The 17,767-nt window shown below is 34.0% G+C and overlaps 1 protein-coding gene across 6 annotated transcripts in view; it reads left to right on the top strand.

The window, feature by feature from the left end:
- SUPT3H (SPT3 homolog, SAGA and STAGA complex component) overlaps nucleotides 1-17,767 on the top strand; it is a 574,885-nt gene that overhangs the window by 11,121 nt on the left and 545,997 nt on the right. For all 6 annotated transcript variants that reach the window (XM_059178140.1, XM_059178143.1, XM_059178142.1 and 3 more), the window contains one exon: nucleotides 2,019-2,119. In XM_059178140.1, coding sequence (XP_059034123.1) covers nucleotides 2,019-2,119 — 101 coding nt within the window. Of the gene's footprint in view, nucleotides 1-2,018; nucleotides 2,120-17,767 lie in introns of those variants that run through there.

Below are 17,767 nucleotides of genomic sequence, written 5' to 3'. Positions count from 1 at the left end.
CTCATGATCTCAGGGTCCTGGGATCGAGTCCCACATCGGGCTCTCTGCTCAGCCGGGGGCCTGCTTCCCTTCCTCTCTCTGCCTGCCTCTCTGCCTACTTGTGATCTCTCTCTGTCAAATAAATAAATAAAATCTTAAAAAAAAAAAAAAGAAGATAAATTTCGCAGCAAGGTGAAGAATGAATTGAGATGGAAAGAGAAAAGCTATAAATAGTGCTTATAGAGAGGGCCATACAGTAGAACAAGATGGGGAGGATGTAAGAACATAAGTAGAATTTTTTTTATTTGTTTTTGTTTTTGTTTTGTTTTGTTTTGTTTTTGCAAATGATAGGGTGCAGGAGGAGTCAACGACAGATTTTTGAGCTAGGATGACTGCTAGCTGTAGTGATGATGTCAGTACTGAAAAATATTTTACAAGGAAACCAAGTACTTAATATTTATTGAATCGTGTTAAGGCTGTTCAGTGAAAATATTCAAGTTTCTGAGACTTGCAATTCTGAAAAAATAGTAACCTCAATTTGTCATATAAAAGCTTTTAGCTGACCAGTAAAAGAATTCTTTCTCTGTACAATACTAAGTTAACGTTGTACTCTTACTGTGTGCTAAGAGCTGTTCTGAATGCTTTGTACAGATTAGTTCATTGAATGCTCACAACAACCCTAAGAATGTGGGATTATCATTCCCATTTTAAAGATGAAGGAACTGGAGTACAAAGAAGTTAAGTAATTTGCCCAAAGTCCTAGTAAGGTAGCAGAACTGGGATTTGAACCTAGACAGTCTGACTTCTGGTTTACATTAAACTTTACATTAAAGTGAAGAAATTCATTTTCCTGTAGAGCTGGTTCATTGATTTACTTTGTATTTTTAAAAGCTTTTAATTTCAAACTCATGAAATTACAGAGAATAGGAATATATATATATATATATATCTCATATCATATATTCAAATCTGCAGATCATTTTTAAGGAAAATTATATTGCAAAATTTATATGGACAGATGAAATAATAGCTAACATTTATTGAGCACTTACTGCGTAATTGAGGTTTTTATCTACTTTCATTATTTTAACATTATTTTCACTAATTCTTGTTTATGGGAATACCACGTGCATTAAATAAAATAGCATATATTAGGATTGGCATCTACTTTTCCCCTTATGCATCAACTTAATTTTATTGGGAAAAAGTCACATTTTAAATTGATGATTTACTTAACCATGAGATTTTAAAATATCACAATGCTTATTTACGATCTACTGATTGACTTTATTATTTATATTTTAGGTTTTGGTTCAAATAGCAATTAGATTATGCAGTGGTTTTCTAATTTTGTATTTTACAGCTGCCCAATTCTTTATATTAACTCTTACTTGGAACCCCAATACATGAAATAGAAAAATCAGAGTTGTTCTCTGATTCTGGATGGAACTGGGAGGGTGTGCTTTGGGACAATTGGAAGCTCCTTTAAGTATTGCCTGTGAACGTTAGGGCTCCCTGGAACACATTTTGAAAATCATGGGGTTCTAGTAAAGTATTTTAATGAATCTTTTTCTTCCATAAAATGTTAATCGCCTAAATGAATACTTTTTTGATATTGTATTTGACTAAGCAGTTTTCTCTTCTTTACTGTTTCATTTTAAAGATTTATTTATTTGTGAGAGAGAGTGAGCACACATGCGAGTGTGATGGGTAGGGGGAGGGGCAGAGAGAGAGAAAGAGAATCTCAAGCCTACTAATGCTGAGAGTAGAGCCCTAGGCGGGACTTGATCCCAGGACCCAGAGATCATGACCTGAATGGAAATCAAAAGTTGGATGCTAAATTGACTACTCCACGTAGGTGCCCCTATTTTACTATTTCATTTTAATAAAGAACATTAAGTATGGACAAGCAGATTTATGAAGAAACTAGAAATTTAAAGTTTTCTATACTTTTTGAAGTAATTTATAATTGCTTCCATTTTTGATGCATTTACTTATAGTTAAATACATTTTGTAAGCTTTATTTCTTTTTTATTTAGATGAATAATACTGCAGCCAGCCCCATGTCTACTGCTACTTCAAGTAGTGGAAGAAGTACAGGGAAGTCTGTAAGCTTTGCAGCAGAGTTACAGAGTATGATGTAAGTATGTCTCTGTATCACACATTACTATTTTAAGTTTATTCAGGTTGATAAAAGACAACAAAAACAATAAAGTTTCTAAAACTTAACTTGGAAATGCATACTTAAGTAACAATGAAGTAGTCTGATAATAGATTAAATAGCCATATACAAAAGGGGCAAAAGTCATTAAAAATAGTAGGTGGTATTGTATTTGAAAAATAAATATTGGTTTATCTTTATAAAAGAATGGACATTCACAGGAATATTTTTGCTCTGGTTTTATCTGTTCAAATCTGTGTTACAGATTGTTTATTCCTATTTTAGTTTTAGATTTAGAGAATTTTGAGATTGATTATATTCTTGGATAGTTCAGATGTTTTCACAGAGGTTCTCAGTTTTTCACAAATATCATAATAATTCCATGAGCCTAATTTAAATTTCTTTTTAGTTTTGATAATATCTGAAATCACTATATTGCTAAATGTTGAGAAAAAATCTAGAACATTTAAAAAACACATTTATTGTTTTTGAGAAATTATACAGTCATTAAGATTTCTTTCCTAAGGCCCTGTTTAGCTTGAGTTCTAGCTTTTTGCATTGAGTGACGTGGCTTAGCTTGATTTGGTAGGAGATAGCGCTCTTATTAGAGATGTCTGCTAGCATATATTTTTCTTTATTATTGGTTCAGGAGACAATTATCTGCATAAGTGGGACAACACATTAGAGCTCTTCTTTTCCTGTGTGTACGTTATTTATGACATACAGGGCAAGTTGAAAAGAATGTTTCTGTTGATGATTTAAGTATCTTCCTCTTGTGGGTGAATATTGACAGTCCTCTTAGTGGATTAACTTTACTATGTGACTGTTCAAATACATATGCTGTTCATATGCTTGGTAAACATACTTTAGACAACAATGAGAACATTTAAGCCATAGGTTCTCAAGCTTTTTGGTCGGAGGATCCTTTTACATTCTTAGTTGTTGAAGACCTAAAGCGTTTGTTTATGTAGGTTGTATCCATGAATACTTATTTCTTAGAGTTTAGGACTCTAAATTTAAATAATATAAAAATATTAATTTATTTGGAAAATAATAAACCCATTACACGTTAACATAAATAACATGTGCCCTATAAAAATAATTATATTCTTAAACCAAAAATTAGTAATATTTTGTTAGATAAGATGAGAATAAATTTAATATATTTAGGAGCTGTATGGGGGAGCCTGTGTTTTAAATTATGGAAAATGTTAAGGGTTTATGCTGGTATACTCTTCCATATGATAAGCCTTTTCATTTTAGTTTTGTTGCTTTACATTAAGAATTTTTTATGTGGCATAATGTTAATTATATTTCAAAATAATAAATGTGCTTTAGAAGGTTTACATTAAAGTGAAGAAATTCATTTTCCTGCAGAGCTGGTTCATTGATTTACTTTGTATTTTTAAAAGCTTTTAATTTCAAACTCATGAAATTACAGAGAATAGGATAATGAACTCCATGCATCCATCATTCAACCTTAACAATAATTGTGTTTTGCTAGTCTCATTTAACCTACTCTCCACTTTTCTTTTATGAAATATTTTAAAGCAAATCACAGACATCATATTTCAAAGTTGGTGGTGTTTATTAAAACAATATATTTGTCGTAGGTAAAAAAAAAAAAAAACAAGGTCTATAGCATAGGTCAGCAAACTATGGTCATGGTCCCATGGACCGGCTGCCTGTTGTTGAAAATGAGGTTTTATTGGACCCCATCCATACTCATTTATCTGTTACCTGTTGCTACTTTCATGCTACATGACAGAGCTGAGTTTTTGTGACAGAGACCATATGGCCTGTAAAGCTGAAAATATTTATTCTGTGGCCCTTTACAGAAAAGGTTTACCTGATCTATAGAAACAGTTTCTATAAGGGGAAAGCTTTATTTCCTTTTGGTCATTTACACTTAGGGGAGGTTCTTAGTGCATTTGATAGACTGCAGGCCACTTAAGAAAACAGAAAAAAATAAAAGCTAAATTCAGCACTTTCTTATTAAATACTTTTGCAAACATCTTCTCAACTAATATGCTTAAGCTGGATTCAGAATGCAAAAGTTATTGTTGGCTACAGCTTTGGAAGAAATGTACATTTTCCTTCTATTTCAGACCTCTTAGAGAGGCTACTCCTAATAGTTACATTCATCATTTATAGTCTGAAGTTATTTTTTTCCCCTTATGAATTGCTTCATAGAACAGGAAAAAAGGGCCCAAATTGAGGGAATCCTTTTAAATTTACCAATATCAGTATAAGGTTTTCAGGCTTTTGATTATATGAGAAGCAGTATATATTTATTCTTGCTTACTTCTGATGAGAAGTGCAGGATTAAATCTTCGTGTTTATTTTGTGTTGTAGAAATTCCATTCTGTGTATCCCCATTCACAGTTCTGTTAAGCCTGTTTATATTGTATTACCATTTTTTAATCCTCTACTGTTACTGTCTTTCACACCCATTCACCATAAATGGCTTTTTTTCTCCTGGCTCCTTGCCCTCTACATAAGTAACAATGTTGTAGTGTCATTTCCAGGGAATAGTTTCAATGAAAGGTGTCCAGTTGTCAAGCACAGATGAAATTGTCATGATCTGCTATTAAATACAGAGCTGGCGGCTAGCAGGTCTGTACTACTGTTAGAGCCTTGATAGAATGGATCATATTTTAAGTTTGGCTTCTAAATAGTACAGTGAAGCATTCTTTAGGAGGTGTTTCTGTAGATTTTAAACTAAAGGATTAGCAGACAGTTGCTGGTGCATGGGGGATGATAGCAGCTTTCCCTTACCTAGAGCAAATAACTCAGCACATTTGCTACATGCTTCTTATCACAGCTCTTTGAATAATATGTGCTGGGAGGGTCCAGAGGCTTTTCATTTTTAAGTTACTGAACTCAAGTAATTTACTTAACTCCGTAAATTACAAAGTGAAATCTTTTCAAATCCCTATTGTAGGTACTTTATTTTGTAAGAATTCTTCAAAATGAAAATTTCATCCTTATTTAAAATTCACAGGTTGAAAAAAAATTGTTTTAGCTTTTTTAGTATATGATAAAATTTACTCTCTTAACTGTATATATAGTTCTGCAAGTTTTTTGTTTTTAAAGAAATCAACATTTATTGATCCCTTACATGGCAGGACCTAGATGCCTTCCACTTAGTGTAGCAATAGAGGTTTGTGGAGACACATAACTATTAGGTAATAGGATATGAAAAATTAATTTCATGGTAGTACAAAGAGTGATGAACTTCTGAGAATAAGCTTCCTGAGGTCTCTACTTCTGACTTTTTCCCGGAATGCCCTGCAGTATTCTATGAGCACCTCAAACTTAGTATGTCCAAAACTGAACTAATAGTTTTTTCAGTCAGATTTGCTTCTTTTCCTATGAGTTTTTGGGGGCATGTAGCAACAACTATTCATTCATTGCTGCCTTAGGTGAGGGCATAGATGTCTATGTGAAATGGCATCATTTGGCTATAATTTAGCATTTTGAAGTTAGGAGCTGTGAAAGAGTCATGTTCCCAGTTCTAGCCTCATGTTAATCTGACTTTAAAGAGACCTGATATGTAAACATATGTGTAAATATTAGATATATATTCAACTCACACAGCATTCCTTCAAATATTGTTTTCTTGGTGCATTTAAGTTTTTTAGGAAATTGGATAAGAATTCTTAAAAGGTAAATAGTGCTAACAATTCATTCCAAGTTCAGAGGTGCTTTAATACTACTGACAATAGTGAATGCTGGCACTGCCTAACTACTTCATGTATCATTTCATTTAACCTTCACACAACCTGGTGAGGTAGATCCTACTATTCCCCTTTTAAAAATTAGATGAGGAAATTGAGACACAAAAGTAAGTAACTTACAAAAACTTGCCATTAGAGTAAGTGGCAAAACCTTATATTTAAGCCAGGAAGTCTAACTCCCTCAAGAGTCCGTACTTCTGACATATTATGCTAAACTACATTTCAGCCAATCAAGCTTTGATTTTGATTTAGAAAATTTAGTTTATGAATCAGTGTTTACTAATTTATGTGTGAGTAGTATACTCTAATGAAATAATGTGAAAGCTAAATAATTATTGTTAATTAGTATCGTTAATAATGAGGTCTAATTTTTTATAAGTATTGGATGAAGTTATTTTCATATTATCATAGCATTTATTTTAATTGCCTATGCCTAATCACCAAATATTTTTAAGTAAGGTCATGTCAATAACGAAGAGAAAGTGTAATTTTTTGTTGAAATTGTGTATTTGTTATACTTATAGGCTCCTTATTGGATGCTCATATTTCTGATATGTCATAATTTTGGATATAAACATAGCTACATTGTTGAATATTTAAATGTTATATTTTATTGCCATTAGTATTTTCTTTTAATTCTTGATAAATTTACACTAAAATATGTGGATAAACTTATCCTTGTACTTTTTGTGGAATGCATCTATTTGGAATATTTTAAGATATACATTGGTTTATAAATACAATAATGTGGAAGATTTTAAAATTATTTAAAATTGGTCACAGTCTTTCCTGAAAGTGAGAAAATCTGTGAAAGCTGATTGAGAACCTAAAAAGTGGTATGTAACTGAAAGTTGGTTTTACCTAGTTTCCTTTCAGAAATGAAATAAGGAAATGTTTAAGTTGCTAGATCCCAACTGAATTAAGTGCTTGCACCAAAAAAAAGTGTCGTCTTATAAATGGTACAAAATATAATTTTGAATTTGTACTGAAATATCTCTATCAGTTATCTCATGAAAAGAAAGTAAACAAGGCTTTCAAGTTTAGGATAGTATGTCTGTAATTACCAGGGAGAAAAATATGTTGTTCAGTCTTAGAATGAATCCCTCAAGTCCAGGGGGATGGTCATTTTGGTAATTCTCTAATGAAAATCCGTAGTTGTATCGGGAAAAATAGGTGACAGTTCATAGATCCGTCATTCAAAAGTACTATATGGTTGCAAAGTATTTCACTGGAGAATGGGAATACCCATTCTCAACCAGTTTGTTGGCAGAACCAGGATGTAGCTGGTTCACGGGTACTTCTAGAATTCACTTAACTCTCGTACGTACATTCCATTGTGTTCCTGACTGCTTACCTAGACTGGCTGTGGTGGTACGTAGTATATATATATATGCTTCATGTTCAGTATTAACTTTCTAAAACCTGAAAACCCGGGAATTCTGAAGAACGTTTCTCAGAGAAAGGACTGTAGACCTGCATCTACGTCATAGGGTTTATATGAAGATGAAATGAGATTCTGAGTCAAGGCAGATAGTTGCTGTTTCCAGTGCATAGTAGGCACTGTCCTGTTAGTTGTTGCCATCATCTTTTAAAAAAAATGGTTCTCATCAATGTCTGGTTAGGAAGCTTATAAAAATGTTTCAAGTGCAGGGGGAAATGTTTGCAGTTTCATGGGGAAGAATTTTTATAATTACAGAGAAAAAATGAATTGTCTGCCTTGTAGCCTGCAGTCTGGTAGAACTTTCAGCATTGATGGAAATTTCTATTTCTGTGTTCTCCAGTATGATAGCCACTAACTATGTGTGCTGACTGAGTACGTAAAGTGAGCTAGGCAACTGAACAACTGAATTTTACATTTATCTTAATTAACTTTAAATAGTCACATATTGCAAGTAGCTACATGTTTGAACAACACAGAAGAAATATGGAAAATATAAATTATACATGGAGGGGTGCCTGGATGGCTCAGTGGGTTAAGCCGCTGCCTTCGGCTCAGGTCATGATCTCAGGGTCCTGGGATCGAGTCCCGCATCAGGCTCTCTGCTCAGCAGGGAGCCTGCTTCCCTTCCTCTCTCTCTCTGCCTGCCTCTCCATCTACTTGTGATTTCTTTCTGTCAAATAAATAAATAAAATCTTAAAAAAAATGGTTTAAATTATACATGGACTACTACTTTTCTCAGTTTCTTATATATCTTTTTTTAATTTTTAATTTTTAATTTTTTATAAACATATATTTTTATCCCCAGGGGTACAGGTCTGTGAATTGGCAGGTTTACACACTTCACAACACTCACCATAGCATATACCCTCCCCAATGTCCATAACCCCACCCGGTTTCTTATATTTTTATTGAAATTGGGAAAATACATATACGTGTTATATCACTTTTTAAAATTTACTATTTACTTTTAAGTAAATAAATAAGTGCTGTCACCAATTTATTTTCTGCTGCTTCCTTTCTTTTGGCTGTCATTGTTGCACAGTTCTTTAAAGAGTTGGGGATATTAATTTTTGGTTACTTTGGCAGGTTAGATTTGATTGGGAGGATTAATATTATATTTCATGTTCCATTTTTTGGAAAGCACAGATAATACTGAAGTGTGTTTCTTAAAAATGTTCCTTTGTAAATTTACATAATATATTTGTGTTTAGTCTTACTAAAAGTCCCACCACTATAGCTCTGAGCATATTGTATTGTACTTGATTATTTTGCCAGGGTAATTGAATATGTAATAGAATATGTAACAGCATTGTGAGTTTTGGGTCCTCATTTTCATTTAGCTGGTTTTGTAGAATTTCTGGTAGTTAGAGAGTTAGCAATATGTTATGCAGTATTTTGTTAATTTGTTGTTTTTAACATGCTAGGATTTCAAAAACTTGTTATTTTTAAATATGCCAAATTCAAAATTAATCTTTAAAAATGGTAGTGGATGGGGACACCTGGCGGGCTCAGTTGGTAGAGTGTGTGACTCGATCTCAGGGTTGTGGGTTTGAGCCCGTGTTGTGTAAAGACCACTTAAAAAAAAAAAATCTCAAAACTGTAGTGGGTAAAAATGGATTCTTCAAGGGGCACCTGGGTGACGTAGTCATTAAGCATCTGCCTTTGGCTTAGGTTATGATCCCAGGATCCTGGGATCAAACCCTGCATCGGCCTCCCTGCTTGACGGGAAGCCTGCTTTCTCCCTCTCCCACTTCCTCAGCTTGTGTCCCCTCTCTTGTTGTGTCTCAATCTGTCAAATAAATAAATAGAATCTTAGAAAAAAATGGATTCCTTAATGCCGAAATATATCAAAAAGTGGTTAGTAATTTTGGATTGGAGATTAAAATTTAATATTACCATTATATATTGATTGCCTCCTAACAGTGAACGCTATCAATAAAGAATGTAAATGACTCTTTACACAACCTCAAGATCAAGAGACCATGCTTTACAGACTGAGCCCGGAAGGTACCCCAATAGTAGATTTTTAATAGAGGGCAATGAATCTTTTTTTATTTTGACAAATTGTGGGTCCAAGCTTCATGACCATTTTTAAGTTAGCTGAGGACAGTTCTGATTCTCTGTAGGTATGACACCAATATGCATTTTGTATTACATCCAAAGAAATGAGAATTGATTTATTCTGTGATGTACTTTTAACATGTTAACATATATATTAATATGTGTGTATATGTTTTTGATGTACTAAAATATGTCACAAAAATATATATTTTTGTGAATGTGCTACTTTTGCAGATGTATCTTTTTTGACATCTCTGCATAAATATTTAAAAAAATCTTCAAGTATCATATGCCTTTTAAAAATTAGGTTTTTCTAACTGGCATAACATTTTTTCATGGGACAGAGCACATAGAATTCACAAACCACTGTTCTAAGGAAGAGAAGTGAGAAATAATCCTTCATCTGTTATCTTTGACTGATTGCTTTCTTCCTCTTTTTTTCCATGGATTTCTGTCTTGAAATGCTTTTCCATGGCTGGGAGGGTGTTCCTAGCCTTTTGGGGTTTCTCCCTTATTTCTGTTTTATGTAGGTTGGTAATGTATGTTTAATAGGGATAACAGTACAGTAGTAGTATATTTCTGCCAAGTTTAAATTAATCTTTTTGGGCTGAACTGGCAATCAGTTGATGCTTATTTCTACAATAAAAATAACATTCTTTTTGTGTGGAATTACTCCCAGTCAAACTTGGAGTCAAGTACTTTATTTTTTTATTCTGTCTCTTCCAACCTAGAATTTGGGTTTGATGGTATCTTCTGATCCTTTGGAAGGATGTGAACAGAGATAATACTTGTTTTTAATATACAGTAAAACTTTACTTTTCTTAAAATTTATAATATAATATGAATATTTTAAAGGGTAAGTTAATATAAAGGACAATAATGCCACATATGAATGATTTAGATAGCATGATACAGTGGAAAGGATTGTAGATTTGCAACCGGAAGATCTTGGTTCACTTCTGCATTGGTGAATTTTATGTTAAGAACAAAATAACTCCCTCCCCCCCCAAAAAAAAACCCCTAAAACCAAGAAAATGTTATGGATAGGGGAACTGTCACATTAACATTTTTTTTCAAAATTAAATGTCTTTCAGTTCATGTTATTTTCTGAAAAAGAAATCAGGAGATGAAAGATCATAAAGAACACTTTAAACTCATTGACTTAAAGCAATATTAATGCTTTGGTATTTATCTTTCTAGTTTCCAACGCATATAAAAAATAAATATCAAAAGCCCATATTATAACTGCTATTGTATAACTTGGGCTTTTACTTGTATAATATGATAAGCCCTTTCCATTTTGATAAATATATGGTATTATCTTTAAGGCTATGATTTTTTATATTCCATTATCTTGTCTTTAAGCAATCTTGTTAAATATATGTTTCTAATATTTCAGTGTTACAGATAGGATTGTAATGAACTTCCTTTATATATAGATTTATTCCTCTCCTCCTCTCTTTTCTCTCACTTCCCCCTGCTTTCTCTCTCTCTACTGTGTGTGTATGGGTGTGTATGTATATGTATCTTTGAGCACATGACTGGATATTTCATTAGGATTAGTTCTTTTAAGGTTTTTGTTGACCTTTCATCAAGGCTTTAATGAATTGCAGTCTCACCAGTAGTGCATATATGTGTATATACCTTGCCAGTATTGAGTAATGTGACATGTATTATTTATTTATACATAAATTACATATGTTTTCATTTATTTATATGTAAATAAATATATAATTGAAGTAAATTGACAATGTTATATTAATTTCAGGTGTACAGCTTAATAATTTAACAATTGTATTACCCAGTGCTCATCAAGATAAGTGTAGGTATCATCCATCACCACACAATATTACATTATTACTGGCTATAATTCCTATGCTGTACTCTTTTTTTTTTTAAAGATTTTATTTATTTTTTATTTATTTGACAGAGAGAAAGATCACAAGTAGGCAGAGAGGCAGGCAGAGAGAGAGAGGGGGAAGCAGGCTCTCTGCTGAGCAGAGAGCCCGATGCGGGGCTCAATCCCAGGACCCTGAGATCATGACCCGAGCCGAAGGCAGAGGCTTAACCCACTGAGCCACCCAGGTGCCCCCTATGCTGTACTCTTATCTCCATGACCCTTTTATAACTGGAAATTTGTACCTCTTGATCCCCTCCATCTATTTGCCCATCCCCCAGACCACCTCCCCTCTGGCAACCACCAGTTTGTCCTCTGTATTTAAAAGTCTGTTTTTTTGCTTGCTCTTTCGTTTTGTTTTTTAGATTCTATATATAAGTGAAATCATATAGTCTTTGATTTATTTCACTTAGCATAATACCATCTAGGTCCATCCATCTTGTTGCACGTGGCAAGATCACATTCATTCCTGTGACTGAGTACTCTTCTACTGTATGTGTGTGCCATATCTTTATCCATTCATCTGTTGGTGGACACTGGGTTGCTTCCATACCTTAGCTATTGTAAATAATGCTGCAGTAAACATTGGGGTGCATGTATCTTTTCAAGGAAACTGAGGCAACTTCTAAATGACGTCCTTAACTCAGAAGAGGCAATAAGATCTTCATACAGATAAGCAGAAAGAAGAAAATAAAAGCAATCTGTAATCTTTTACCAACACAGAGTCTCATACTTTGTGGTGTGTGTTTGTGTGTCTGATATTTTGATTTCCTTAAGGTTTGTTTATAGTGCATGATTTCTTTTCAATATGCAAGTTTTCATTTTTTTTTTCTTCTTAAGATTCTATTTATTTATTTGACAGAGAGAGATCACAAGTGGGCAGAGAGGCAGACAGAGAGAGAGAGAGGAGGAAGCAGGATCCCTGCTGAGCAGAGAGCCCGATGCGGGACTCGATCCCAGGACCCTGGGATCATGACCTGAGCCGAAGGCAGCGGCTTAACCCACTGAGCCACCCAGGCGCCCGCAAGTGTTCATTTTTAATGTGGTTAAAATCAGTCTTATTTATTTATTTATTTATTATTGCTTCTGCCTTTGACTGAAAGCCCCTCCCATCGTTTTTTTATATATCGTCTGATATGTACATTTCAAGTTTCTAGTTTCTCAAGTTTAATATTTAATCCATTATTTTATTGTATAGTGTCAAGAAGGGTTCCAAGTTAAAACAGTTTTTAAATTGGTTTGCCAGTGGTCTAACCACCACAAATTATATAAGCCTTCCTTTCCCTCAGAATGGAAATGCTACCTTTATCAGATAATAAATTATTATTTTTGAGTTTTCTGCTTTGTTCCATTGAATTGTCTTTTCCTTTGCCAGTACTGCATTAATTTAGTTATTATAGCTTCTTAATATGTTTTAAAATTTGGTATTGTAGTTCAGGGTCATCAGCATAACTTTTCCTTTTAAAATATTTCTTGTCTCTTTTCCTATTTTTATTCTTCCAGATGAATTTTTAGGAATCATTTTATCACGTTCCAAAACAAATTCTAAGTGCAAATTTTAAGCAGTTTCATTTTTCTTCTTTTTATGCTTTTTGCTGTATACTCAGATTTCAGACATTGGTCTTTGCAGTTCATTTTACTTTTAAAGTTGATTAATGAAAAAATTTTACAGTTAGAAAGTTTATTTGAAACAACACTGGGTAGAAACTGGCTAATGAATGAGTTGGTTACTAGTGCAGGATTAGAGACTCTGAAGAACATCTCCATTTTCTTTAATATGTGTTTTTCTTGCTTGAATGTAGAATTGTGCTGTGCCTGCAGTATATAAAAATAAGCCAAACTATCCCCTTGGTTTTAAGTTATGCAGTTATTGTCTTATTTTTGAATGATGAGCATGATTAGAAATAAAAGACTAGCTTAATTTTTTATAGGTATGTGAAACTGTATTCGTTTTTTTTACTTTGTTATATTAGTCACCATATTTGATTCCATTCCATGATTCATTGTTTGCTTATAACACCCAGTGCTCCATGCAATCCATGCCCTCCTTAATACCTACCACCTGGCTCACCCATCCCACCACCTCCCTCCTTTCTAAAAGTCTTAGTTTGTTTCCTGGAGTCCACAGACTCTCGTGGTTCTCTCCCCCTCCAATTTCACCCCTTTAGTTCTCCCTTCCTTCTCCAAATGTCCTCCGTGTTATTCCTTATGCTCCACAAGTAAGTGAAACCATATGATAATTGACTCTGCTTGACTTACTTCATTCAGCATAATCTACTCCAGTCCCATCCATGATGATGAAAAAGTTGGGTATTCATCCTTTCTGATGGCTGTGTAATATTCCATCGTATATATGGACCACATCTTCTTCATCCATTCATCTGTTGACGGGCATCTTAGCCCATTCCACAGTTTGGCTATTGTGGACATTGCTGCTATGAACATTGGGGTGCAGGTGCCTCTTTCTTTCACTACATCTCTATCTTTGGGGTAAATACCCAGTAGTTCAATAGGGAAGTTCGATTTTTAATTTCTTGAGGTACCCCCACATTGTATTCTAACAGAATTACTTATATATAAGGGTGTCTATGCAATATAAATTATAGAAAATGAGATATTTAATATATTCATCATATAAATATATGAGCTAATTTAAGCCATCAGATGGGTTTTATTTGACCATTTTAATGAACATTTTATAGTTTATTTATGACATTTATTACTGTGTATAAGCAGGATACCAAATATAATTACTCTTTTTTACTCTGAAATTTCATTGTTAGTATCATCTGTTGCGATCCATTTGTACTGTAGTGATGCCCTTGGGTATGACAGAGGTACTTTGCTCCTATGATAAATGGCCCTACTTCATGCTGTTTAATTTTATTTATTTTTATAGAGTTTTATGCCCTGCCACCCCCCCACCCCCCCGGCTGCTAATTTTGCTGCTATCAATGTGCCACACTCTGGTAATGTTTCACTCCCCCCCTTTTTTTGAATACTGCTTCCAGTCTGTGATAGACTAGTAGTCAAATTTAAGCCAATATTTAAAATAAGAGTTCATAAGCTAGGAAGGCCTGAGGCACTACTTCTGAGAAAAATCATATGACCACTGGTGCATAAACTTAGTATCAATTTTGAGAGTTGAGTTTACTTACTTCTTAGTTCTGGTTTTGGCTGTATTTTTAATAGCTGAAATTGTCAGATGGCAGGTCAAAGTTTATTTGTAAGTCCTATGTTTGGGACTAAATCTGTTTTCTCAATGAAACCATTTGAGGAACTTTAGTTACATTGCTGGGTTAGTTCAGTACACACAACTTTTTTTTTTTTAATCCATAAAAAATGTCTAAAGTAATCATCTATGTCTAATTATTGTTCATATCATTTTGAAGAAGTAGGCAAGGCCACTGGCTGAGGACGGGAGGTAGGGAAACTAGAGGGGAGGGGTGAATGTTTGTAATGGTAAGGGGAGTTAGGGAGTGAAAAATTAAGAGTATGCTTAGTCTTGCCTAAGTTGTCCCAGACTCAGCTGAGCTTAGTCAGCAGTTATGGGGGCTCTAACAGTGAGGTTGTATAATTTCTATAGCAGTGCTTAGCTGCTGGGCATAGGACTGGAAAAGAGGCTTGATTGGACTGCTTTAGAGTTGTGAAGGGCAGATGTAGCAGAAGAATATTGTAGTTTAAGATGTTAGAGATTTTGATCCCTGAGTCTTGGCTGGTAGGCAGGATGGAACAGAAAATAGGAAGGAATTGATCAATTTGTAGAAAAATGGGAGAAAAAGAAGGGTTTGGAGAATTCAGTGAGGTTTTAAAATAAGTAGGTTAAAAGTAGTAATTATGAGAACTGAAGGAATAGAAAATGTAACAAAATAGAAGTATCAGCTTGGACATCTCATCCTCTAGGAAGGCTTTCCTTGCCTGTTGGGTTTTGTTAATTGCCTTCTTGTGTGCTGTGGCCTCTCATACTATACTCTTACCAAACTCCTCATTGTATGGTAGGGATCTTATCCGTTTCTGTTCCCCACTGTAAGCTTTATAACTGTAAAGATTGCTTTAATTTGCCTGTATTACAGTGCCCTGGTACCTATGAGGAACCTAGTAGGTGTTAAATAGAATAAACAGGAGTAAATAGAATAAACAGAATAAACAGGAAGTCCTGTTCATAGTGGGTAGTTTAGAAGGACAGTGTTCAATGGGAGTTGCTAATGTTAAGAAGAGGTTGGAAGTCTTCAAAATAGACCAGACAGGAAATGGGGGTATGGGTAGTCTATCGTCATACTGTAAATTCATATTAGAAATTCAAATTAGTGCTTTATTTTGGTTTTCCCCTGATTTTTTTAAGGGTTTGAACATTTGTATATCATGCACCAGGTATTTATTTTGCTTCCTTACTAATTTTGGAATTGAAGTTTTACCATTCCCATTATTTTCTTAGTACACTAACTTTAGTTTCTTCTTCATCTTTACCTCATGAAACACATTTTTAGGTATAACATTCTGTATTTAGAAAATCTCTTATTTACTTGAAATCTCTACTGTGTCCTTAGAAAATTGTAAGATCAATGTAGTGTTTGGTTTGTAGAAGGAAGTATGGTCTGGTGGAGTCATACAGATATGAGTGAATGCCTTTTAATTTTTTTTTTTCTGCCCTTTTTTTTTTGTATTGCTGTGAAATTTTTACTATTTATAAAATTTGTATGATAATATCCAATCTCTCAGATTTCTCATGTGAATTAAATCATATATGTAAGTCATTTATATAGGAGATGGACAGGTGTTCAGTGCAAATCTCTCTATAAATGTCTGCTTTTTCAATCAGTTTGACTCTGTAGGATTACAGATAACATTTAACGTCGGCAAATCTCTGTAGAACCACCTGTCTGCCTTCATTCAGAAACAAATCAATCTGGTAATGTCAGTTACTTAGACTGTAGGGATAATTTGAGAGTTTTTAGAAATTGTTTAAGGCGGTCTTGATTGGTAAAGAAGCTGAAGAGCAGAGAGGGATGAGGTGATTTGGCTTAGGATGTGTAGTTGGTTAGTTTCGGGTTTCAGGGTCATCTACTATTAATGGCTCAGAAAGTGTAAGGCTTCATTCATTTAGATACTCCTGGGATGTCTAAATTTCCTGATTAGAACCTGACTTTTAACTGACAAAAAGAGCTTATCCTTGTTGCTTTCATATGTGTTTTAAGTTTCCTTTAAAAGATCCAGTGATGGGCACCTGGGTGGCTCAGTAGGTTGAAGGTCTGCCTTTGGCTCAAGTCATGATCTCAGGAGTCCTGGGCTGCTCAGTGGGGAGTCTGCTTTTCCCTCTCCCCTGACCCCTCTCACCACTCCTCTCTCTCTCAAATAAATGAATAAAATCTTTAAAAAAAAAATGCACTGACCTAAATATCACCACATTTCAAAAGCCAGATGTTACTTTTACAAATTATTCTTTGGTTTAAAGCTAGTTTTTTTTCCCCTCTCATCAACTCCCAACATTTAGTTTAAAGCAGTGCCATCCATTGTAGCCAGTATGTGAACTCTGTATCATTGGTTTTTTATGAGGTAAGTAGCTTGAGCCAGATTGTTAACCAGTCCCCTGTGGCCTTCACTGAGTTCATTTTCCTGTGAAAAAAGCTGAGTTAAATAGTGTGCATTGGATGCTATTGGTTTTCATTCTGGTGCAGACTCCTCTCATTGTGGACTTGTAATAAACCATTCTTAGACTATCACCTGTTGGCAGACCACATTTGATCTGAAGGATTATTATATGCCAGTGCATTTAATTTATTCATTCAGCTAATGCCTGTTGAGTGCCTACTGTGTGCTAGACACTGTTCTAGGTTTTGGGAATATATCAGTGAATAAAACAAAACAGTCTGTCATCTCATGGGGCTTGCAGTCTAGTTCTGTTAGAAATAACGTTACTGTTTCTCATTTCTCTGAAGTTCTGTTGTTTTCGTAATGAACTATTTTTGTAGTTCAGTTCTTTGCTCTTTAACCTTTGACTTAATTGTTTATATTTACATGTAGTTAGTGTAAGATGTAAGAACATTTTAAATTTAATCATCTTTATTTTTAAGTTGATTCTCCTCAATCTAGTTATAGAATTTTATCACCCATAAATAATGGTTATTTCTCTCTTAAATCAGAACTTCTGAAATATTAATAGTGAACAGTGAAGATAGTAGAATTTTTTATCCCTGATTTAATGGAAATGCTTTTCATATTCACTAGAAAGTATGATGTTGGCTTTTGGTTTAAAATAGTTTAAATCATTTTGAGGAAGTAGTATTATATATAGTTCAATATTCTTGAATTTAAAAAAGAAAATGAAAGGGAGTTGAATTTTATCAAATGCTAAAAAAGGTAGTAGATAGCAGAGACTCCCTGATTTATCAGTAAACCGCTGATTTAATCACAGTTGTAGCAGACAGTGCTTAAAAGAAAACTCAGCAGGTAAACTAAAAGCCAAAAAACTTAACATTTTTTCTTAATGC

The sequence above is a fragment of the Mustela lutreola genome, chromosome 6, assembly GCF_030435805.1.
Source record: "Mustela lutreola isolate mMusLut2 chromosome 6, mMusLut2.pri, whole genome shotgun sequence".
In the NCBI taxonomy this organism is placed as follows: domain Eukaryota; kingdom Metazoa; phylum Chordata; class Mammalia; order Carnivora; family Mustelidae; genus Mustela; species Mustela lutreola.
Note: the sequence above shows the minus strand (reverse complement) of the source record. Positions and strands in the feature narration are given on the sequence as shown.